The following is a 26,277-nucleotide window of genomic DNA, read 5'->3' as shown; positions in this document are numbered from 1 at the left end:
TCCATGGCAAGACCTATATTCTACTTTATTTATTATCAGATTTGGTCACGAATAGTAAAAGACTTGTATCATTTGACAGCCACCTGCATACATTTTTAAACTCGGCAAACTTTCCCAAAAGTCTTATTGCCAATAAAAATATTTTAAAACAATTAAAGTAATTTAGTCAAATATCAAAAGACGTTTTTAAATCATTTTCGAAAAATACTGCTACTAGTACGCCAAGTGGAAACAATGATTTGACAAGAGTTATGAGCGGGGGAGTCAAGTGAAGACGTCTTAAAATCACTGCATCCCCCGCAACATCACCTGTTAGTATGCAAATGGGCAGTGGACACTTCACTACGTGTTTACATTCAAAATGGTTGAAGCATTGAAACATGTTTATGAGAATATTGGTGCAGTGGGAAGTTTAAGGTCATCCACCACACTTGCTCAAGTCACTGGACTTGAAAAGAATCGGGTGGCAGATTATTTAAAGAATGAATCAAATTACCCTTTACATCGTAATCGTAGAGTTAGTGGTAATCACTATAGAAAAACTAAAGCCTTTCTTCCATTACAAATACTACAAGCAGATCTTTTGACTCTGGATGAGATTCAAGGGTGTCACAATCACCCATACAAGTACATTCTACTTGCAATCAGTGTTTTTAAAAGCTATGCATATGCCATTCAACTGCTGTCAAAGAGCGGCGATGAAGTTGCTAAAGCTCTTGAAACCATCCTCGATCAGGATGCTATAAGAAGATTCAAACGGATCGGGGTAGTGAATTTGGGAATCCTCATATAAAGAAGAGTCTATTGGAATATAATACAATCATCTATCATAGTCATAGTCCAATAAAGGCAGCATTGGCTGAACGACTGATAAGAACTATTCGACTTTTAATTTCAAGGTATTGCACTTTAAAAAATACTGCTGATTTTATTCATGATTTGGATAAAATCATGTTAATTTATAATCAACGTCCACATTGATCCCTGTTCAACTCAACTCTAAGAGAAGCTCATCACGATGTCAACACACTTGACACTTTTCTTAAACAGTATTCCAATGGTAATGAGAAGAAAAAGAAGAAATTCAATGTTGGTGATACTGTTCGAATCAATCGAACTACTAATGTTTTTGAAAAGGGTAATTAATTATGGTCCACTGAACTTTTTAAAGTCTCCAAACTCTTGGACACTACACCCATAACGTATCGTCTACTTGACATGAAAGATGATGAGATTCTTGGCGGCTTTTATGATTATGAACTACAAAAAGTTAAAAACACCGGAATCTATCAGATTGAAAAGATATTAAAGACTCGTACTCACAGGGGCATGAAACAGTTGCTTGTTCGTTGGCTAGGATACAACTCTGATTTTGATTCTTGGATCAGTGTTGAAGATATTGACAATGCCCAATGATTTTATTGTAACGTTTATGTCCAATGTCTCTGATCCTCTCTACAATGATTTGAATAAAACAAGTGATTTTTGGGCGAAAATCTTTGCTGCCATCAATTTTGATGATGGAATGTATGAAGTGGTTCTTGTTGACGGTATTCTCAAAAATACCAGTGATATCTTGAGAAAAGATCTTGTTCATAATATAAAAATTATACCTTACAATTGGTCACTCGTTTTTGAGTATGAATTGGTTGAAGGGCTTAAATCTAGTGAATACCCGGATGTTACATTGAGGTATAAAGAATATGATACTATGACGGATTTGTGTCGTGCAATCAATAGAAAAATCTCATATCGTAGGAATGGTACCTTCCATTTCAATTATTCAATGGAACATGATAGGATTTACATTACCTCACCCGTTGACACTGAACTGATTCATCTCAATGATAATCTGAGAGATGTTCTTGGCTTTAAACAGAATATGATCAATGGGAAAAACGCTGGTACTGTTAGCGGGATGGATCAAGTTATTTTTGCTGATTATCCACCTGGTCTCGCCTCGGACTGTTGCATATTTCTCTACGCGTCCTTTGTGGAAACATCGAGAGTTGGTAATTCAAATGTCCCCCTCCTACGTGTTCTTGAACGAAAAACAACTCATTAACAAGTTCATCACTATAATATAAAGCACCTTCAGTATGTACCTGTAAACACTTCGTATTTGGAACTCTGTCAGTTAACACTAAGAAGTGAATTGGGTGATCCTCTAGCAATAGCAAAAGGTTTGGCCGTGATTACATGTAATTTTTACAAAATGGCTAATAGAAAAAATATATTTGTATGCCCTGATATTGATTGTTATGTTACTGCTCTCCAACCACGACAATTGGGTCATGGAATGGACTATTATAAAGGCCATTCGTCAATGTCGGGCTACGGTCTTGGCAGTTGGTTTGCTAAGCTGTTTCGCTCTGCAATACCACTGGCTAAAAAATATATTGCGCCGGTTGCTGCAGATTTTTCATCCTCTACGCTACACGATTGGGGGGATGGTAAAGATTTTAAAGAAAGTGTTTCAAAAAATCTCAGGTCCAGCGCACGATCCCTTGGCGAGCGATTGAAACCATTTGGAAAAGGTTTTAAAAGGAGGAGAAAAATCTCTTCACTAATCAGTCTTTACTCAGGTCAGAAGCGAAAGACATCATCATCATCATCACTCTTGTCAAATAAAAGTAAGAAAAAGAAACCAAGAAGAAAAATTGTTCGATCGAAAGAGGATTTAATGCCCTAGATGGCATATCTAACCCACAGGGAATCTCATCTCACTGTCGTCACATTTCTACATCTTGTCAATGCAGAAAGTTTGTGTGTCAGTGTAAAGCACGGATACTATGAACAATTCTATCTACAACAACCACTCTCTGAAAACATAAATTTTCAAATTTTTTCCAATGATGACTACCTCATAGATTTATCATCCATATTTATTGATTTAAAAGTTGCGGTGAGGAAAAAGTCTGACAATTCACCTCCCTCCAACTTCGATGGACTATCCTATGAGAATTGTATACTACACAATTTATTTAAACAAATATGTGTCTACATAAATGGGACATTGATGAGCACCAGCAACAATCTATCAAACTATGCTAGTTACATACAATTTATGTTGATGACTCCAATGGCCTATAAGAAATTGAGAGGTCTGCCAATGGGCTATGACTATAGAACAAATGTTGATACTGACGGTGAACTCACTTGGGGAGTGAACAAGGATTATTATTTAGTTGGTAGACTCAATCATGAAATATTCAATATACCCCAATGGATGCCCCCAAGTGTTAAAATTGATATAAAGTTACAACTTGCACCGTCCAATTTCATATTGAGAAAAACAATTGATGCAGCACCCGATGCTAACGTCCATCTCACTTCGGCAATACTTCATGTGCGAAAACAACAGGTTATGAGTTCTGTTGCTTTGGCAATGGGAAAATTAAGAGCCTCTGGAAATAATATCAAACTGCTCGTTCCTCCCACAATCGCCAATCAACGTCCTATTGCCACTGGATCAAGTAGCTACACCGATTCTTCATTTATCAATAGTAGAATTCCGTCGAAACTCACCTTGAGATTTGTAAAAAGTGACAGTGCCAAAGGATCGTGGAAAAGCTCACCACTTAGATTTGAATTATTTGAACTGTCTTCATTTGTATGTAAAGTAAACGGAATTCCCTTCTGCAATTTGTCCTTTATTGAATCCCTTAAAACCCTCTATGAATTGACAATGCAATCCCTAGATCGAGATTCTAAACTGTATGAAAATGGTATTACTGATTTAATGTTTGCAAAAATCCATGGTATCATTGTTTTGGACTTGTCTGTTACTCAAGATATGAGTATTGTCCGAACGAGTACTGTACATTTAGAGTGTACCTTTGACAAACCATTGACAGAGAGTGTAACATTAATCTCACTCTATCAATTTGAAACCTACTGGTAAATTACCCCCGATGGTAGTGTTCTTTTAGACTTGGCACCATGAACACCACTCAAATAATCAATGTATTTAACATGGATCCTTTTATATCCAAATACAAATCCTATTGTATACCCTCAGATTTCCTTGAATATATTCATACTGCTAACAATACCATTATCATTGTTAATAGTAGTCCATCGACTGTGCAGACGGGGCATTGGCTATGCATCTTTCAAACAGCAAAGAATATAGAATTTTTCGATCCTCTTGGTCTACCATATGCATTCTACACACCTAACATCAAAAACTACCTTGAAGGAAGTGAGATGACAATTATGCAAAGTCGGATGTGAGTACAGGATTCATCGACCAAACACTGGACATTTCAAGCATTAATTTATTTCATTTTTCGGTGTCTTGATTATACTTTCAGTAAATTTTTCAACATTTATGTACAAAGTCTACGTCTGAATGACTTTCTAGCAGAAAATACCCTCTCAGACCTGTACAGTATTGATTTCAGTGCCCTAAGAATAAAGTGTTTTAAAAATGTATGTGAATTTGTTTATTAATAAAATATATATGCACTATAAAAAAGTCTAGTGTCTTCATTTGTTTAGATTTCTTCATCTTCATAGTCATTTAGATTGTCATCATCATAGTCATCGTCGTCGACAACGATTAGTGGTGGTAGATCATTTGGATTCAACTTTTACTGATCCTGTTGTGCAAAGTCCGGATCACATTTTCCACAATATATTGTAACTTCATTTTTATTAAATCTTCTTGTGAAGTCAATGATACTATTACGATTCATATTGAAAAATTCACCTGTTTCTATCTGATTATTTGATGTAATGTCGCACACAATATTCTCATATGAAGAATCACTTTTTTTTCACAGCCAAATAAAAATTGCTAGGTTTATAATCATTACTTGCATTGTCCTCACAACGATGACGCAGGAACCATACTCTCTTCATGTTTTTACAATTGAAACGTGCTCCAAATCCTTCTTCCCAATACAATTTAAAGCCGTGACGATACCAATCCCTTAGAAATAAACTGAAGTCACGTTTAGGGTTTTTTCCAATCATACCAGGGTAAGTATTTTCCCACTGGTCACACTTATCAAAATGACAATTGAACCATGGATAACCATTAGGATGAGATTCACAAGTCTCTTCAAGACAGGTATTACAGTCCGTAATTTGTACAGCATATCCTTTATGCAACTTACACGGATTGCATAGTCTACACTTTTCATTATAGTCATCAACTGTAATACAGTTCTCGCATGAAGACCAGCTGCTCAATGTATATAAACATAGTGAACACGTATGAAACATTTTTTCGATGTTGTCCATCTCACTGCCAGAAAGAAACTGACTCAAAATCAATAAAAAAATAACATTATCTTGTAGTGGGGAGGAGGAGTAATCGAGCATCGTCACAAAAACTTATTTCCTACTGTTTTAAAGAATGAATTTCTAGGTAGTGGTTAAAAGCAGAATCACAATGTCATTTTGCTTCCTTTCAATTAATACATCAATAAATTGAGTAAATGCATTTGATTTGCAATGCATAAGCTTCATACAATAATCCAAGGATAGAGAATCAGATCCGATTATAAAGTTAAGTATTTCTAGAGAAAATTTTTTCTATTGAAGAGATAATTCCAAAAAGTCATCATCTAACACTAAACATTTTTCCAATTTGACTAGATTCCGTAAGATCTTCTTTTTCTCAAATCCAATCATTCTTGATACTCCCACTATCAACTATAGACTAAAATAACAATCACAAGTTTCTACTTTGGGCATAATCTCAATACCTATTGGACAACACCACCACCACCACCCACCATAGAGAGAGAGCGAGTGGAGTAAACGATCATCTAGTGTCTAATCAAAAAAAACATTATAAGAAAAAACATTTTATTGACAGAAATGTAATAAAAGAATATATTTTCACTCTCTGCGTTAGATGAGTCAATCCATTTTCCTCAATGTGCTTCATAATAGCATTAAATCCATGCTGTAGTCGTGATAAATACATTATATTCACTTTTGCAGCAAAGCATAATTGTTCATCTGACTTAAATTTACTCAATGATATAACGTATCTGCCGAACATCTCATCCCACTCAAATGTTAGTCGGGAATCCTTTCCAATTTCAACTGCTACATTGGGAGCTCTTGTCTTCACAATATCACTGTCGGCTCCTTCGAGGTGTAATAGTGTGAAACTACTCATTCTCACAATATTTGAACGTTTATTTCTCCAATTTGAAATAATGTAAACTATTCAAATTCAACTTATTGACTGAGATAGTAACTCGATATAAAAAAAAACATTATAAAAAAAAACATTTTTGCTGACAGAAATCTAATAAAAGAATATATTTTCACTCTCTTCGCGTTAGGTGAGTCAATCCATCTTCCTCAATGTGCTTCATGATAGCATTCAATCCATATTGTAGTCGTGATATATACATTATATTCACTTTTGCAGTGAAACATAATTGTTCATCTGACTTAAATTTACTCAATAATATAACATATCTACCGAATATCTCATCCCACTCAAATGTTATTCGGCAATCCTTTCCAATTTCAACTGCTACATTGGGAGCTCTTGTCTTCACAATATCACTGTCGGTTCCTTCGAGGTGTAATAGTGTGAAAATACTCATTCTCACAATATTTGAACGTTTATTTCTCCAATTTGAAATAATGTAAACTATTCAAATTCAACTTATTGACTGAGATACTAACTCGGTATCGGACTTTTTATATCCACGCTCACTAGCATGAAAACATCACTAGCATGAAAACATCAGGCACTTTTAACAGAAACAACACGAATTTTCACGGTGGTTGAATTCCGGTCATTACACTGTCTGCTTGTATTGACGGGAGCACTGTCTGCTTGAAACTGTTATAGCTATATAGGGAGACACCCCGCTCTTAGTTATTATAGCTATATAGGGAGACACCCCGCTCTTAAATATTATATACATACTACTGATGCTAAGAGAGATGTAGATGGCAAGAAGAGAATTTTAATAACGGATAGCTTTACTTCTTCGATGTGTTCTGTACATCCGAGGGCCCCTAGACCCCCCCCCCACACCTTGTTTTTCCAAACCCATCTAATGAAAATTTTGAAATCGAAATTTTGTTAAAAATATTTTAAAGGTCGGATAAAAAAAACTCTGGTGTCAATACAACCCCCAGCGCCCGGGAGAAGGCTTTCTATGTTATGACCTACAGGCATGTATGGTTCCTATGAAAGGGATACTAGTATAAACTTCATAGAGGGCTCATTTGATTGGAAATTGAAAGCTCTAGTTCACTTTTTATGAGTCAAGAGATTTCAGGGCAAATAGCCCCCCCCCACGCCCTTTTTCTCCACACCCATGCGCGAAAAATTTTGAGATAGCCATTTTTTTGAAAATTGTTCAAAAATTAGATAACAAAAAGTCCGGGGTCAACACACCCCCCCCGGGCCCGGGGGTCGGCGTTGTAAGTGTTTTCCTGGGGGCGTATATGGTTAAGATGAAAGGGACTCTCGTATAAGCTTCAGAGAGGACTCATTTGATTGGAAATAGAAATTTCTAGTTCACCTTCTAAGAGTCAAAAGATATCCGAGGGCAACTCGCCCCCCATACATTCTTTTTTCCCCAAGCCCATTCGATAAAATTTTTAAAATATCCATTTCATCAAAAATAGTTCAAAGGTCAGTTAAGAAAAGCTCCTGTGTCAACGCAACCCTCCAGGGCCTGGAGGCAGGCGTTGTAAGTTATGCTCTTGGGCATATATGGTTCTAATGAAAGGGATGTTCGTATAAACTTCAGAGAGGGCTCATTTGACTGGAAATTGAAAGTTCGAGCCCACTTTTTGATAGTCAAAAGAGATCCGAGGGCAATTAGACCCCCCACACCTTGTTTTAGAAGCCCATCTGATGAAAATTTTGAGATAGAAATTTTGTTAAAAATCGTTTAAATGTCTGATGGAAAACTCCGGTGCGAAAAGAAACCCCCAAGGCCCGGGAGTAGTCGTTCTAAGGTATGCCCTAAAGGCATGTATGGTTCTTATGAAAGGAATGCTCGTATAGACTTCATAGAGGGCTAATTTGATTGGAAATTGAAAGTTCTAGTTCACTTTTTATGAGTCAAGAGATTTAATGGCACCTAGCCCCCCCACACCCTTTTTCCCCAAACCCATCCGCGAAAAATTTTGAGATAGCCAGTTTTTTGAAAATTGTTCAAAAATTAGATAACAAAACTCCGGTGTCAACACAACCCCCCAGGGCCGGGGGTAGGTGTTGTAAGTGTTTTCCTGGGGGCGTATATGGTTCATATGAAAGGGATTCTCGTATAAACTTCAGAGAGGACTCATTTGATTGGAAATAGAAAGTTCTAGTTCACTTTCTAAGAGTCAAAAGATATCCGAGGGCAACTCGCCCCCCATACATTCTTTTTTCCCCAAGCCCATCCGATAAAATGTTTAAAAAAGCAATTTCATGAAAAATAGTTGTAAGGTCAGTTAAGAAAAACTCCTGTGTCGACTCAGCCCCCCAGGGCCTGGAGGCAGGCGTTGTAACTACCGTTCTGGGGGCATATCTAGTTTTTACGGAAGGGGTACTAGTATAAACTTTGGAGAGGGCCCATTTGATTGTAAATTGAAAGTTATTGGTCACTTTTTAAGAGTCAAAAGAGATCGGAGGGCAACTACCCCCCCCCCCCCCTCTTCCGAACCCTAAATGCATCAGATACAAATTTTGATATAGATATTTTGTTAAAAATAGTTCAAAGTTCAGATAACAAAAACTCCAGTGTCCGAATAGCCCCCTAGGGCCCGGGGGAAGGCGTTGTAAGTTAGGCCCTGGGGGCACATATTGTTGTTATGGAAGGGATACTCGTATAAACTTCATAGAGGGCTCATTTGATTGGAAATTGAAAGTTGTAATTTACTTTTTAAGAGTCAAAAGTGATCGGAGGGCAGCTAGCCTCGCCATACACTCCATTTATTTTTTTCCCACAGGCACTTCATATAGAAGGGGTCTTTGTATAAACTTCAAAGCGGGCTCATTCGATTGGAAATCGAGAGTTCTAGTGCCCTTTTTAAGATTCAAAAGTGACCGGGGGGGGGGGGCAACTAGCCCCCCCAAGCCCTTTTTCCTCAAATACATCTGATAAAAATTTGTGGTAGCCATTTTGTTAAAAAATAGTTCAAAGATCATTTTACAAAAACTCCTTTACGTATGGCCATTTCGTTAAAAATAGTTCAAAGGTTTGATAAGAAGAACTCCTATGTTTTTGCCCTGGAGGCATATATGGTTCTTGTGGAAGGCATGCTCGTATAAACATCGGAGAGGGATCATTTGGTTGGAAATTGAAACTTCTAGTTCACTTTTAAAGAGTCAAAAGATATCGGAGGGCAACTACCCCCCCCCCCCCTCCATGCCCTGTTTTCCTCAAATCCATCCGATAAGAACTTTTAGATAGCCATTTTTTCAATAGTTCAAATATAATATGATGAAAACGACCAGGGTCGACACCCCCCCCCCAGGTTCCAGAGGAAGGCGTTGTAAGTAATGCTTCGGGAGCATATACTCGTATACATTTGATGGAAGGGATTCTCGTATAAACTTCAGAGAGAGCTCATATGAATGGAAATTGAAAGTTCTTGTTCACTTTTTAAGAGTCAAAAGAGATGGAAGGGCAACTAGTCCCGCCCCCTCTCCTCGTCCGTTTTTCCTCAATTCCATCCGATAAGAACTTTGAGAGAGCCATTTTTTCAAAATGGCTCAAAGATCATATAACGAAAACTCCGGTGTTGATACAATCCTTCAGGGCCCGGGGTAGGCGTTGTAGGTTATGCTTTAGGGGTATATACAGCTGTTGTGGAAGGAATGCTCGTATGAAATTCAGAGAGGGTTCATTTGAATGAAAATTGAAAGTTCTAGTTCAGTTTTTAAGAGTCAAAAATATCAGAGGGCAACTATCCCCCCACACCTCTTTCCCACAAATGTATCCGATAAAAATATTGAGATAGACATTTTGTTAAAAATAGTTCAAACGTCAGATAAAAGCGGTGCAAATTATGCCCTGGGGGCGTATGTAGTTCCTGTGGAAGGGATGCTCGTATAAACTTCAGAGAGGGCTGATTTGAATGGAAAGTGAAAGTTCTAGTTCAATTTTTAAGAGTCAAAAGAGATTGGAAGGCCCCTAGCCCCCGCCAAGCCCTTTTTTCCCCAAACCCATCCGATACAAATTTTGAGATAACCATTTTTTTTTAAATAGTTAAAAGGTCAGCTAACAACAACTCCGTTGTCGACACAACCCCCCAGGGTGTGGGGGCAGGAATTGTAAGCTTTGCCCTGGGGCCCTATTTGGTCCTTATGAAAGAGGAGCTTGTATAAACTTCAGAGTGGGCTTGTTTGAATGGAAATTAAAAGTTCTAGTTCATTTTCTCAGAGTAAAAAAAGACCGGAGGGCAACTAGCCTCTCCCACCCTCAACGCCTTTGGGTTTATCGGATGGGTATATCCATCCCTTTTAAAGAGTCAAAAGAGACCGAAGGGCACTCAGCCCCCCACCCACGCCCTTTTCTCCCAAAATCCATCCGATAAAAATTTTGAGATAGCCATTTTGTTTTACTATAACTTTTACTGTTATTTTAATGTTTATTTTCAATAATAAGTACAGAAGAAAATATTTGAATTAAAATTATAGTAAAATTTTGAACAGATGAGCTTTCAGCAATTAATATCATTATACATCGAATATTCAGTTTAATTTATTAGTTCTTTCTAAAATTGGTCAAGACGAATAGGCTATAGTTTCACTCCAAAAAAGACTTTGGATGATGCCCCCTTCCTTAACTATAAATAGAAACCAAAAGGCTACTGCTTCATTGGCGCTTAGCTGAGAACGAATTATATTACAAATATTTTCTTTTCCAGCATTGAAAACAAAAATAAAATTAAAGTAAAATAAAATCTTTAACTCATGGATCTTTCAACAATTAATATCATTATACATCAAATATTCAATTTGATATTGTTTATACAATCCAAGACTGTTCAAGACGCATATAGTTTTCAGTAAAGCGCCAATGACACAGTAGGTTTTAGACTTTTATAGTGAGACAAGGAGCCGACACACAAACTCTTGTTTGTAGTGGTTTTTGTTTGTTTCACGCTTGATTCGCATATTCAATTTAAGTTTCACTTGTTTTAAGATTTATTTATTCATTTACATTAATATCTATTATATGTTTGTTTGGATTATGATTGGTTTATTTAATTTCTTTTCGTTTTAAGTTTCCTTTATACTTCAATAGCAAAATATTTTTTTTTCGTGTTAAGCTTGATTTTCATATTCAATTTAAGCATTACTCGCTTTAAGATCTATTTATTCATTTATATTATTAATTGTTGTATGTTTTTTACTATGATTATTTATTTAATTTCTGTTCGTTTTGGGTTTCATTAATTCTTTAATAGTAATTTTTGGTTGTTTTGAGTTTGAATTTTAACAGGTATTTGTTTCTGCTAAGCTTAAGTTTAAAATGGCCTTTACTTTTCTTTGAAAAACTTATTTTTCGGAAAGTTTGTTTTAATTAATCTTAACATATATCAATAAAACTAGTACAAATAAACCAACTAATTATGTTTCCCTATGTTTCTAGGATAATAAAACACTAGCGTTTTACTGAAAACACAAAAGTCAAATATAAAAAACAGGAATATTGATTTGGGAGTGAAAAGTGAGTATGTAACAATAGACTAATCTTTAAAGTTTTTTATAGTCTTGCACCAGTTGTGACATCAGTAATTTTCAGCATACAGAAATATTGGATTGATTTATTAGGTAGCATTTCGGTCTCGCGACCTATAATACCAATAGTGAGTAATATACAATCTTAAATTGTAATAAATATGCTTAAGTATCCCTTAAAATGAAGATCAAATAAGATATAATATGAACTCTGGAAATCCGGTTATTTCTGTCTATACAACAGTGAATTTCAAGCTATGATACAAATTCTAAAGCTAGTCTATAGTCCTAATACTATCAAGATGGCTTTACTTCGAACTTGTCTACAAACTATTTATGACATGTACTTTTCAGAACCAAAACGAGAGCCAGTCATTGAACTGAGTAATTGTGCAGAAGTGATACCAAATTAAACGAAAGTAAAATAAAGCAGCCACCCTAAATACTTTATTTTTGTCCCGTAAGAAGCGTCCTTAATTGGTTTGCTTTTACTGTACCAAAAATCCTATATTATTTTGTGTTTTCAGTAAAGCGCTAGTTTTCTATGATCCTAGAAACATAAGGAAACATAATTAGTTGGTTTATTTGTATTAGTTTTATTGATATAAGCTAGATAGGCTGTGAAGTAATAATTTTTAATCATTTTAAGTTTCAACTTCGCTTTTTACTTCCCTCGGAAAAACTTTTTTTTTAATAAATAGTACGAAAGTATCGGGATTTTTGCTAGGTGTGCATGTTTCCGGCGTTTGAGCAATTGTTTGGGGGTAGTTGCACATTTAATTCTTTAAATTAATAGGTTTTTAATTGAAAAATTTAAAGTTTTGGCACATTCCCTTGAAATATATATATATATATATATATATATATATATATATATATATATATATATATATATATATATATATATATATATATATATATATATATATATATATATATATATATATATATATATATATATATATATATATATATATATATATATATATATATATATATATATATATATATATATATATATATATATATATATATATATATATATATATATATATATATATATATATATATATATATATATATATATATATATATATATATATATATATATATATATATTCTGTTGACCCCCTGCATTCTGTTGACTTCCTAAAATTCAAAAATACCTGTTATGAAGGTATTTTCATTGAAAACATCCTTTTTGGTATTCTTCTTGAATAAATGACAAAAACTTGTCTCTCCCTAGATTTTGAAAACTACATCCCTCTCCCAAATTTTCATTAACTGACACCACTAAATATAGGTGGACTAAATACTTGTTTTATGAAGAAATACTCATTCCAATTCATTCCTCACTGTCTATATTTTACTAAGGAATGATGTTAACTTAAGTTAACTAAGAGGAATAGGCAAACTTGTTGTTTTATTGGGGAATGATTCCCTCCCATCCCAACTTGGTTAAGGAATAATAAGCACTTGCAACAGTAGTAAGTTCTTACCATTCCTTATCTTGGCTACTCAGGGAAGGAATCATTCCTTAAAATAAAAAGAAAAGTTTCCCTGTTGCTTTTCACTTAAGTAAAGTTGACAACATTTCCAACACAAAGGTAGAAAGTGAAAAGTAATTGGAGCGAAGCTTTCTAAAAACTTTCTAAAGTTGGAACTTCAAAAATTTTGATTGATTTGCCTGGAATTGAAGACCTTATATCAATAAACTCTGTGGTAGCTGCAATTTGAAAATTCACTTGAAATTTAGTAGACATGTATTCACGCCCGAAGCTAGCAGGCTTCAAAGTTTGATTATTCGGGGAGTATCTGACTTTTAAAACCCTGAAGCCTGTGTGATATTGCTTCATAAAAAAAAAATCAATGGTCAATAGTTGTTGGGGGGGATCAAACTTCAATTCGGGTTCTTTGGCACTGAAGATGGTTGGGGCTCGGAAGTGTCCCACACCTATGAAATAGGGCTGCCTCTCTTTCTTTCTCCAATGTCCTGGTCCCAAAAGTTTCAAGCAAATCAGGGCAGCTATGTGCAGAAGTCAGAGAACGGACGTACCTCTCTGCAAATCATCACAACATTGCCCTTCTTTACTAAAGTAACCTGTAAGTTTCAAGCCCATCGCAGAAAAGATATACTACCTACCATCCTTATAAAACGACCTACCGTCAAGGATGGGGGAGTGGGTTCTGGGGGGGTGGGAGGTATATACCCATTTTATGCCTTCAATCAAACAGGTTTAAATTCTACGTAGAATTTCCGTTCAAACGAGGTCCAATATGCATTCTTTTCTTGTAAAATTTGAGGTGAGGAGGGAGAAAGGAGGATTATAATAGAGAAAATATTAGCATACTTCCCTTCTCCAACTTTCATATGGAAATCCTTCGCGTAGTCCTGGTTCAAAACTGTACTGCAAGCCTTTTTTACTGCAAGCCTTTTTTACTGCGGAGCAATTAAAGGGGGGATGCTGGAGGGAAAATGGATCCTCTTTGATCCTACAATCATATTGACATGAAATTCTTGCATAATTCTGGTTCAAACAAGTCAAACATAACCAACTGTCTTCTAAAAGTTGGTGGAGAATTGGAATGACGGAGCTACTAATGGTATACACTGTGTATCTCATTATACATGTTGGTAATCCTTCTATGATTTCTGTTCTAACAAGATTTTCAATGCCTTTAAGGCCCACTGTTTCTGAGGTCCACCAAGGCAGTGTACAACTTCGACTTAGCTCGTTTTTACATTGAGTTAGGAGTTGGTTTGTTTTTGTGCTGCACCTTTGCATTGACTTCAATCGATTTTAAACCAAGGGAGGACTTACCTTGTTTTGCACCAAGTCAGGACTTGGCTCGCTTTTAAACTGCGTCATCGAAATTTGTCGCTCGGAATTAGCACATAGTCAGGACTTGCCAAGTTTAGGCACCAAGCCAGAACGCAGCTTGGATTTGGCTCATTTTTGCACCAGTTCAGTCTGTAATTTGAACTTGTTACAACATTATCATAATCGGTGGAATGAAAATTCGAGGGCCAGGCCACAAAGTTCCATTGCTTACGCACCAAAATACACCCATACAAACACACACAAAACCCTCGTGCGTCATTTTGAGAGCCATTGCTGGGTTCAATTCATCCAATCTCGGTAGTCTATTCCGCAAATGCCCTGATTCATGGTTAGACATTGGAGAGGACGATCAATAGCTGGATTGTGACTCAAATCGGCTGCAATAAGCCCGTATTTGTGCCCACTGCTCTTAGGGGCACCACAGAAAGGTTGTCATCACTGACCCGGACTTAGCTCAATTAGAATTATTTTGGTTTTAATCGAAATGTGGAATGACGAAGTCTGGAGGGACCACAGGTCACATTTGTGCTTCTTATTATACAGATTTGAAATCTTTGTATTACTCTGGTTTTAGCACGATGTAAAATGTCCAAGTTTTCTATTAGCATATATCCTGGAATATTGGGCCTGCTGCATTATTTGGGATATTTGCCCTCCGGGTTGTATGACCCCAGGGGTACATTTTGGGACCTTTCAACTATCCTCTCAAATAGTCGACTTGACGTTTTGACCTGACACTATGGGAATTCACGGATAGCAAAACAGGGAAGAACTGGAAGGGTCAGGTGGTCGAAACAAGTCTTTAATCGAATGGTCATAAGTTTTTATGACGATTCCTTCTATTTAAAGTGGTCGGGAAATAAATTATACGTGAAAAATATATCTATCGCTCTTTACTTAGTCAACATTGCTACGTTGACTGTGATATTCAATAAATCAATTAAATAAGTAAAAAGAAATACTGTCATTGTTTTTTTCTTTCCTGTTAACCACCAAAAATAAAATATTGTACAGATACTGAATAAAAATTTAGTAGGCCTAATAGTCCTGTACGCGTCTCCACCGTCCCTTAGTCAAAATCCAGGGGAGAAGCATTCAAAATAATTTCCTGGCTAAGAATATTTTTACTTTATTTTATATATATCTGTAAATTAAACTGAAGACTACGATAAGGATGTCTTTTGATAGGGTACGTTGAAAATGTTTTTCGGGCACGAGACAGAGAACAATATTCAGCATAGCTGATACTGAAATTCTACCGATCCTGAATTTCAGTATCACCTTCATTAATATCTGAAAACTGGTAAACTTAGGAGTAATCAATCTTATCATACTACAATGGAATCATTTCATATGTATATCTTATTAGATCAGAATTCCAATATTCAACTATCTGAAATGATGATGCGACAGCACATGACTCACCCTCGACTTACTATTCTCATAATGAAATTACCTTAAATCAAGGTTCAATATCCAAAATCACAAGCAAATTATGGCCGTTTAATAGAAAATATCTTCGTAGAACGTGTATTAGAAAAAAAAACGATTTTTTTCAAGTTTAACTGGCAATTTGTTTTTCAGGAATAAACTCATTGGCGAATCTAGCACAGCATGCTTACCATCTAAGTGACTTTGAAGATATTAAAGAACATCAAAACATGCTCAATGATGAAAATGAGTTACCCATAAGGAATGTTGTTGATTTACGTCAAACACTCTTCAAATTCTTCTTGGACGCATATGAACGAATGGTGGCATTTCAAGCTCCAGAAATAGCCAACATTTTAGAAGAAGACTTGAGAAATATTGGAAAACAGCGTGGGAACTTACTGGAATTGGCTAAATCTAAACTTAAATCTTCTAAAAGCCTTCCTAGATTTTAATAAGGTTAATTGCTTTTGAGATGCTAACCTAAATTGCCTAATTAGAACTTATATGCATTCTATCCCTGTCTATGGAAGCCTATAAATGACTTCGAAGAATTTTGTATTTAGCAAGTTTAGTTCAAAATTTAGATTGTTATTCCCTTGAACAGATTGCAGTCACATCTGTTGATAAAACAGAACTAAACACTACTACACGACACAGAATCAAGATCTGATCAACAATGTGATTCTTATAGATGACCAATGAGATTCAAGATTTGCTCACAGGTGTGACTGCAGTCTGTCTCGGGCACTGGCTTAGATTTCAAAAATGTGTCAGGAATAACTTTGTGTCGCGTGTGTCAGTGAATGCATTGTGGGAAATTGGGACAGTGGTCCCATATACCCCTCGGACTTACATCGTTTTTTTAATTTGGGAATGGGGACAGGACTTGAGAATATGGCTTTATGTTATCTTTAATGAGATTTTCAATAAAAATTTAAACTCTATTGCTTGTCTATGCTCTGTTTAATTGAAAATAAGTGTAACAGTTCTGTAAATACACTGTATGGATAGTTATAGTTAGGTTATAAGGCACGTTTTTCTAGGGAGAGGGGGGGGGTCTTGTGAAATCTTAATGTCGGAGAGAAGATGTTCTTTTGTTCCTAACTCTCTGGGGGTGGAATAAAAGTGGAACAGAAAAACACAGACGGCTTGGGTCTCGATGATGCTAGCTCGCACAAAAAAAATGGAACTTCTAATTACCCTGTAAAATACTTTGAATAGTATGTGATAGAGACTCAATGCAAAAAACAAACGTTATACTAGTTCATTTTAGTAAAATAATTGGAGGAGGTTAGCAACATTAGGTTAGGGATTTCAGAGGTAAGGAATCGAGGGACGTTAGAGTTGGTTTTTGCATATTTTTTTTATATCATGTTTTTTCAAAACATCTCCTCTTTTCGACAAAAACCATCCTGAGAAACGACAGCTAGGGATTATTCTCAGATTCATAAATTCCCCCTACCCTATGCCGTCGTGTAAAACTATCCCTAAAAAGATATCTTTAGGGATATTACAAAGTACACTAACGAAAGTACATTATCATTCTCTAACTTTGACTCGATGATTAATGTGGATATTGCTTAGATATCGTAAAGAGTTAACAATACATATATAGTGTAGCCGGTAACTTCGAACGGGAAACGAGAAAGAGAAAAAACTATATCAAATTCTTCGTTTAAAAATAAGAAAAGCTCCCACCTTCTTCTTTTCATCCTTTTCATCAGCTACTTAAATTGCGTGAAGTTTAATCAACCATTCCATTTGTCATGAGGGCCACATTGCCCGCACCTAGACACTCCATACAGCGTTGCCGTCGCGGTACAATTGCATTGTTTTTGTTACAATTCAAGAGGTCCTTTTTGCGGTAAAATCAAATTTTCTGATAAATTTTCTATTTACTTGCTCCTTTCTGTCTTGGATATCTGTACAAGGTTTAGTTTATCGAAATGTTCTTGCTACGAAAACTTTTTAATTTGCTATTCAGATAGTACAAATTAATCTCTTGCAGGTACAATTTTAGTCAGAAAACTGATACAGTTTATTTTAAAGCATTAGCAACGCTGATCCCATATATTTTTGTTCTCCTTTTTTTATTACCTTTCCCCATGCACATGTATGTGACCTATCTAGTGTACTGGTAACAAAAGTAATCTGTGGATTACGTGTGTCACAATTTAATCGTTTGAAGCCATTTGAAACTAAAAAATCCAATGTGAATTTCATCCAGCTTTAAAATCTTCCCTCCTGCCGTAAATCAATTAACTTATTTCATTTCTTTTAAGAATACGGTACATTTTTTATGGAATCAAACTATTTTATTTTTAATTTACTTTATGCGGAAAAATGTCCTGTCACGTATTTATAATACCCAATATTGACAGTTTAATATAGAAAAATCCGTCGACCAAAATCTTGAAAAATCCGTTAGACTGGGCTTCCATTAAAGCTAATTTTGAGTTACCGCTAGGGCTTAATCTCTCTACATTTTGCAGAAGGGACACTTTATATTTTTGCCATGACTAAAATACCAATTTCCATACACAGAAAACTGTATTTTTTTGGACAGTAATTAAGCTGTAGATCTTTAATGTGACAAGGGGGGGGGTGAATTTGAGAAACAGCTGACAAGAAAATTTCCAAAACTCAAATGGAAATAACTATTTTTCCATTGTGACCAAACGATTTTCTATTGGAAAAATTCTGCAAAATATAGTTAATTCTCCCTATTTATGGCAAGCCGAATCCAAGTCCAATCCAGATGCATACTTGGCTAGAAACCAATGTCTAGACACCTACCATTTATGATTCATTTCTTCTTCTGCTAGCAGCCCTAATTGGTGAAAAGTGATTACGGGCAAGAATCGACGTCTAGCCAGTAGGGACAATACATGAAGATGATGGTTGGGAGGGAGGGGGGTAAAAATGTATTTTCAATTGGCTTACTGACATAAACGATTCTATTTGAACGAATATGTTCAACATTAATCCGTGTTTGCAAATCCAAACAGGTTAGGGTCCTTTTCAGTTTTTCTTTACTATTGGAAACAATGCCATATCCAGAGGGGGGGGGGGGTTGAACACCCCCACCCTTCCTGAAAATTGCGTGTGACTAGTTAAAGAGTAACAGAAATGCATATAAGCAAATTTTTGATTCTTTTTTTGCTTTTTTTGTACCCCCCCTCCTCCGAACAAAAATTATGAATATGGCCTAGGTTGGAAACCTCTAGAATTACGAAATATTACATTGAGAGAGGGGTATCACCAGAATTTTGTTCCAGGGACAGTGTCACCAGGGACAGTTTTTGGGTGGAGGGGGGGGGGGGCAATTGCAATGTAGATTTTGGGCAATAGCTAGTCTTTGTATCTTCATTAAAATAAATCGTCAAGTCCTTCTTAAGTTATGACGAAATACCTATCTACATTTAAAAAATCCTTGCCCACCCCCCTTAAAATTTCGTGAATTGGCACCACTGTTCAGGGAGTGAGAGTTCAGGGATGGAAAAGGAACTACATTAAATTGTTTTTGATATGGTCAGAGCCATTACCAAAGTAATGGCGTGCAGACCACCTGTAAAACCAGTGTGAAGTTCTGGTGTTCACAACATTTTAGCCCTGTATCAAACTCTCGCCTAGGAAACGTCTTAATTATGGACCTAAACTTACAACACAAGCAAGGCATCAACAAGGAGGGGGGGGGGATTGCTCTTTAGATTTTTAGTCCCTCTAGAAAACGGGAATTTTTTTTTTTTGTAGTCATTGAAAGATACCTTTTTTGGGAAAAAAAACCCGCCACCTAAATTCTGAAGATAAATCGTACATTTTTTGAATTGGAAACACTAGCTGCAAGCAGAGACGCTTAAATTTCTTTCAGCGCCCATGCTTCTTACTTCTGGTCAACTACGCGAAGGAGAGACGAAACGGTCTTAGCCCAAGCCAACTTAGCAAAAATACTCCAGTGAAGCTTAATAAAAACTTAGTGGATTAATTTTAATCTGTAAGATTACTCTCTTTTTAAGAAAGGTTTATACAAGGGGTTCCAAATAAGGAAAAGAGTTTTTGATAAGTAGCTATCGAAGCGTCCATTAAAACCTAGTCTTCCATGTTCTATACGTTTATCCACACACCTAGATTTGGAAAATATTTTTTTCAATATTTTTTCATTCAAAAATACCTTCTTTTATTTTCATTGGGGAAAAATTAGCCCCCACTAGACTTTGAAAATACAATTCGCCCCCCCCCACTTTTTCAACGCCACTGTCACGCTATGTGATTGACATGACTTGACAAAGACTAGAAGCTACCAGTGGCGTAATTTCGTCAAAATTCAGGGGGGGGGGGGTAAATTTGGAGCCAAATTAAGTGAAAATGACAGTGAAAACTGAAAACTGATCCATATGTTACCATAAAGGCAAAAATATACTACAGTAAATAAAACTGACCTGCTTCTCTGGATACTTGAATTATGCATACTTATCTTAGCTTTGACGAGATCCTTTGCGAAAACTAAATTTCAACTGGGGGGGGGGAGGGAACTTGGGTCTGGAGGAGGCAGTCACCCCCCCCCCCCCCGCCCATAGCAAATTACGCCCATGGAAGCAACTAAGCTAATGCCCTCGTGGGCCCCATTTCTAAAACACCTGGTACGGTGAATTTTGTTATTACAGGAATCAAATTGTTAAGCGTTAAAGGAAATTTTTTACTCTTAAAAAATTATTCTTACAAAAAAGCACCAGAGCCACATGGAGTGCACTCAGTTTAGTCATAATCATTATTGTAAATGAATTACTTGTCTAATTTCACTAAACAGATTTCCACTTCCTTCTACACACACAACCGCTTTCACAAAAGGTCTTCCCCCAACGAGCATTCCAGTTTTTGAACTAACTAAAACGACTATTCACTTCCTAATATGATTCCTGTCACTTTGTCATTAGCTGCAGATACAATTTCTTCGAAAGTATAAGAACCGGGGTTGGCATCCACTTCAAGGTCACTGCTATTACTTGCCGTTTTCTTCAGTGGTATATCGTTTGACCTGTCTTCTGTAATACAAGACTCCTTATCCCTTACAGCTCTTTGCTGGAACATGGCTTCCAAAACATCCCAAAGACAGGATTCTTGTGGGTAGTCATTGTCAACGAGGTTAACTAAGCAGTAATTGTTAACTATATGTTGGATTACATCTCGGGATTTTGAATTTTCCGGGTAGAGCTTTGCCCATTGTTCATGCCATAATCCAAAAGCTTCGTCCTATAAAGTAAATGAATTGATTAATAATATCATTTGAACCCCCATTTACAATGAAGTTTTACTAATACTGATATTCAGCTAGCGCTAGAATTTCAGAATTCCAGGCCGATAAGGAAATCCTAATAAAAACCTTATTGGCTCAAATAGTGCTATCTACACTCGGTATTAGTAAAAATTTTATGGTGAAGGAGCCTTAAGCAAACAGATGGAGAGGGGGCACAAGGAAATCTTCCTTAAGGATCCTAATGAAATTTCTGTGAGGAAACAACAACATAACAAAGAAACTAAGTACCAAAGAGCATGTCCAGCCTATATTTTGGCTAGGAATATAGATTTATTTTCTTCCAGAAAATAAATTTGTGAGATGAAAACTGAAACAACTTGAGATAAGATAAGATTTATTGCTGAAAAACGGTTATCACAAGCACAAAAGGGGCGAATTCACACTTTAGCGTCAAATAAAGCGAAAAAATAACAACAAAAACAAACAATAAAAAAACAACAGGAAATTATAAAAGGGTCAATGTCAAATACGTAAAAATGTTTCCTCTCAGATGAATTTTTCCTCTCACTCCGATTATTTCAATCAAATTTACTTTTTTTGTGTATGTCCACAATGAAAGTTCAAGCCGTTACATCAATGATATTTATTTTAATGGCGAAACAACTAAGGCGGCTAACAGAAAGGGTCCCCTCTCTCCCCACACTAATACAGGTACAGAAAAAATTATTTTTAAGGTGCTCTAAATTTCAGTCAGCCGCTACCCCTTCCTTTCCCCCTAATACTTGGTAAATTAGAATACAGCTTATAATTATATATACATAGATAAATACACATTATTATCATTATATTATATAACTATAAATATAGATAATTATACAACATAATGATAAATATAGATTGTTATACAACTATTAAATACTAATAAATCCGTATTTTGGTAAGAAATCACAACAGACTCCGTGAGATACTTGGGAGATATTTCTGGAATTTTGACAAAACAAATAAAACCATGGCGGAAATATTTGCATGTTTTCTTGATTGAGCTTGGCAGTTTTTAGCCATCGAAAAAAACTAATGGTTTTCGCAGGCACCACGTTTTACCAAGTGACATATTTTTAATGAAAGGTGTATTATTTATAGTCAATAGAATTTGGAAGACTGATGGTTTTTTTTTATAATATACAGCGTACCAATCACAGAATAAACCTAGCAAAATTACCAATTACGCCATAGGCCTGTTAGAGGGAGGGAGCTACCTCCATCATCAGCTTTCATTCTAAGATGGATTATAATTTGTTGTTTGATGAAGCAAGTAGAACCCTATCATGAGGTCCGGTACGAACACCGTGCTGCCATCTTCAATTTAGTTTAATGCTGACGGGACATAATTTATTCAAGGATTATCGATCGAGTCTAATGAGGGTCAAGGTCAATCGATCTGTTGTTGTTGTTGTTTGGCCACGTGTAATGGCATGAGGGGTGATTTACATAATCGATGGTGGAATTATTGATTCACGAGCGTGGGGAATTATGAAACAATATGGGCATGGAATCCCTAGGGAGAATGATTACGTAATGGGGTCAATGACCTCTTTTTCCAAGGTCGATTTATTTGATGTTTCTATGTGTAATAACTCCGGAACGAAGGTTGCACATGCGCATTGAATTCTAACGGGAGCAATGTTATTGATCTAGGACTCGAGGGGGAAGTGAATTTCCGAGAACTTGATTGCGTAATCGATCGCGAATGTCATGGTGTCCAGAAATAGTATTTGTTGTTGTTGCTCTCGAGCCAAATGATATGAGTTTCCCGGAATTTGGAACACCTGTGCTGTCGACCTCAATTCACCTATCGTGAATCAATAATTTCCCTTAGAAACAACAAATTAATTTCCCCTTTCTTGAGAGATCAATCAATCAATGACATCATCTGTCAGACTTTAAAAATTTTCGCCCTAGAAACATTTCTCCAGGAATAGATTCAAATCATTAATGTCTTTGCCTCGGGAACAACTCTTTTGGTCGAACTCCAAAGGATATTAATAACCACAGGCCATGGAAACAATTAGGCAAGAAACATCTTAGCGATGAATTGTTTTAGCGCGCGAAAAGGTTTCCTATTAATTTGAAATGCGTTAGCACAGAGATGCCAATAACAAAGGAACATGCTGAATTTGCGTTTAGTGATTATTTGGGCGAAACCGTTTTAGACATTTTAGGGAACTATTTCGGCGAAACAGATAGAGACATTTTAAAAGAAGATTTTTGAAGAGATTTTAGAAGAGAATTTGAGTGTGGTCGTTATAATACATAAGTTTCATTTGAACAGTGTTGTGAGGTCCTCTAACCCAACCCCAAAGGGTTCCAATCCTCCTACCCCAACCCCGAAGGAAGCCCCCGGTCCTCAAAGGCCCCCCAATCTCCCAAAGGCCCTCCACCGGTCCCCAAAGGTCCCCCAGGCCCCCAACTGCCCCCCCGGACCCTCAAAGGTCCCCCAAGCTCCCAAAGGGCCACCGGCGCCCCCAAAGGCCCACCCCAGACCCCCAAAGGCCCATCGAGCTCCCAAAAGACCAACGGGGTCCCAAAGGCCCACCACCGGTCCCCAAATGTCCCCCAGGCACCCAAAGGCCCTCCCTGTGGCCCCCCCCCAAGGCCCCGCGCGCTCCCAAACGACCCACGGGGTCCCAAAGGCCCTCCACCCGTCCCCAAAAGTCCCACCGGACCCCCAACGGCCCACCCAGGGCCCCAACGGCCCACCGGTCCCCAAAAGTCCCTCCGGACCCCCAAAGGCCCTCCCTGTGCCCCAAAGGCCCTCCATGTGCCCCCATTCAATTATCAGAAAGTATTGTGACACAATGGATAGAACATATGAAATTATTGATTAACTTGAAGCCTTGGCCTCCAAATTTAGCAATTTAAGTTCTTTTTTCATTTTTTATTTTCAAAATAAATTTTTTTTTCGTTGTCCCCCTATAACATATTCAGGTAAACCCTCACCCCACTACCAAAATCCCTCTATGCTGTATATACTCGATAAAAACTGTTAAAGACATTATTTGTTCGTTACGTAAAACCCATCCTTCCTTCACCCTCTGTTTAAGACCATAATTCTAGCAAAAAGAAATAATTCTCTTTCGTTAAATTTATGCAATTTTAAGTGTCTATATCCTAGCTAAAAGCGATCATTGACTTCCGTCACTGTTGTTATTAACCGAACCTGGTTTTGACACAAGGCTCTCCGGCACGAGGCCTATAATTAGCTGTCATCCTTTCCCCTCTGTGTTTACAAACGCAGCAGCCAAAGTCAAAAGGAACTGTTTCTCCGTCAAAATTAAAACACTTTGAGGCAATTGTAATAATTAGGCGCAGACGCAATGTGCTATTTTGGAGAACCGGTGAAATCTCGTTATTTTCAAATTAAGATCTAACAATATATTTAGGACATTGGCGAAATGGGGAGGGGGCCATGCCTCAATTCTATCGTCATCATTGTAAGGTGAAAACAAACTGTTTCTTCGCGTGAAAAGTAAGGGGGGTGAGTTTAAGAAAAAGATACATTGCTTTATTCTGCGTAAATTGAATAGCATTTTTACCATATCTTTCGGTGGAGGGAGGGGGTATTTTCCCATGTCTTTTCTCAGGGATATTTTACGTGGGGGTTATTTTCCGTGGGCTGTTTTTTCTGGGTGTGTGATAAATACCAGCTATCGTAAAAGGATATGGAAAGATAAAAAATACCGTTAATACTTTAAATGCATCAAACAAGGCGTGCACAATGCAGATTAAAACCAGAAAAGAACAGAAACGCCTAAAAATAAGAAATTAGGCCGATTTATATAGGCCGGCTTTTGAAGGGCTCAGTGAGCCGTAATTCTCAGATTCAAAAAAGGATGCAATTAGTATATTTCACGAAACCTGATTTGGGAGGTGTAGTTTGCTTTTTGGACTTTTCAGAGCTAGGATTCTTAGTCACTCATAGGTGTTTGTTGTCTGAAACTTCGGGTTTGGGATGAGTAGTTGGCTATTTCAGACTTTTCTGAGCTAAGGTTTCTTAGTATTTCGTAGGTGAATGCTGTCTGAAACTTATGATTTGGGATATGTAAATTACTATTTCGGGCTTTTCTGAGTTGGATTTCTTAGTCTTTCATAGGTGTGTAGTGTCTGAAACCTATGATTTGGGATGTGTAGTTTGCTATTTTCGACTTTTCTGAGCTAGGTTTCTTAGCCTTTCATAGGTATGTGTTGTCAGAACATTATGATTTGGGATGTGTAGTTTGCTATTTCAGGCTTTTCTGAGTTAAGGTTTTCTAGTATTTCGTAGGTGAATGTTGTCTGAAACCAATAGTTTGGGATGTGTAATTTGCTATTTCCGACTTTTCATAACCGGATTTCTTAGTCTTTCGTAGGTGTGTGGTGTCTGAAACCTATGATTTGGGATGTGTGGGATTGCTATTTCACGCTTTTCTGAGTTGGATTTCTTAGTCTTTCATAGGTGTGTAGTGTCTGAAACCTATGATTTGGGGTGGGTGGATTGCTACTTTTGACCTTTCTGAGCTGGATTTCTTAGCCTTTCATAGGTGTTTGTTGTCTGAAACATAGTTTGGGATGACTAGTTTGCTATTTTTGACTTTTCTGACCTAGGTTTCTTAGCCGTTCATAGGTGAGTGTTGTCTGAAACCTATGATTTGGGATATGTAATTTGCTATTTCTGACTTTTCATAACCAGATTTCTTAGTCTTTCGTAGGTGTGTGATGTCTGAAACCTATGATTTGGGGGTGTGTGGGTTGATATTTTTTGACTTTTCTGAGCAGGATTTCATAGCCATTCGTAGGTTTGTGTTGACTGAAACCTATGATTTGGGATGGTTAATTTGCTATTTTTGACTTTTCTGAGCTAGATTTCTTAGCCACTCATAGGAGTGTGTTGTCTGAAACTCATGATTTGGGAAGCACACGAAAACTTACATGCACACAAAAACTTAAATGCACACAAAAACTTACACACACACACACACACACAAACACACAAAAAACTTACACATGAACACAAAAAAACTCACACACACACGCACAAA

General features: G+C 36.7%; 2 protein-coding genes across 4 annotated transcripts in view; one reads left to right on the top strand and one right to left on the bottom strand.

Moving 5' to 3' along the window:
- The window catches only part of LOC148953893 (uncharacterized), a 33,665-nt gene extending 16,773 nt beyond the window's left edge, over nucleotides 1–16,892 (top strand). The window contains exon 2 of the mRNA XM_089085686.1: nucleotides 16,099–16,892. Coding sequence (XP_088941812.1) covers nucleotides 16,099–16,400 — 302 coding nt within the window. The 3' untranslated portion in view covers nucleotides 16,401–16,892. The remainder of the gene's footprint in view (nucleotides 1–16,098) is intronic.
- Nucleotides 16,893–20,620: 3,728 nt separating this feature from the next.
- The window catches only part of LOC148953892 (methylenetetrahydrofolate reductase (NADPH)), a 105,084-nt gene continuing 99,427 nt past the window's right edge, over nucleotides 20,621–26,277 (bottom strand). For all 3 annotated transcript variants that reach the window (XM_089085685.1, XM_089085683.1, XM_089085684.1), the window contains exon 10: nucleotides 20,621–21,198. In XM_089085685.1, the coding sequence (XP_088941811.1) occupies nucleotides 20,842–21,198 (357 nt within the window). In that variant the 3' untranslated portion in view covers nucleotides 20,621–20,841. The remainder of the gene's footprint in view (nucleotides 21,199–26,277) is intronic.

The sequence above is a fragment of the Artemia sp. Qi Xiang Cuo genome, chromosome 3 (assembly GCF_049724085.1).
Source record: "Artemia sp. Qi Xiang Cuo chromosome 3, ASM4972408v1, whole genome shotgun sequence".
Classification (NCBI taxonomy): domain Eukaryota; kingdom Metazoa; phylum Arthropoda; class Branchiopoda; order Anostraca; family Artemiidae; genus Artemia; species Artemia sp. Qi Xiang Cuo.
The sequence above is the reverse complement of the archived record's forward strand: the minus strand, read 5'-3'. Positions and strand labels throughout refer to the sequence as shown.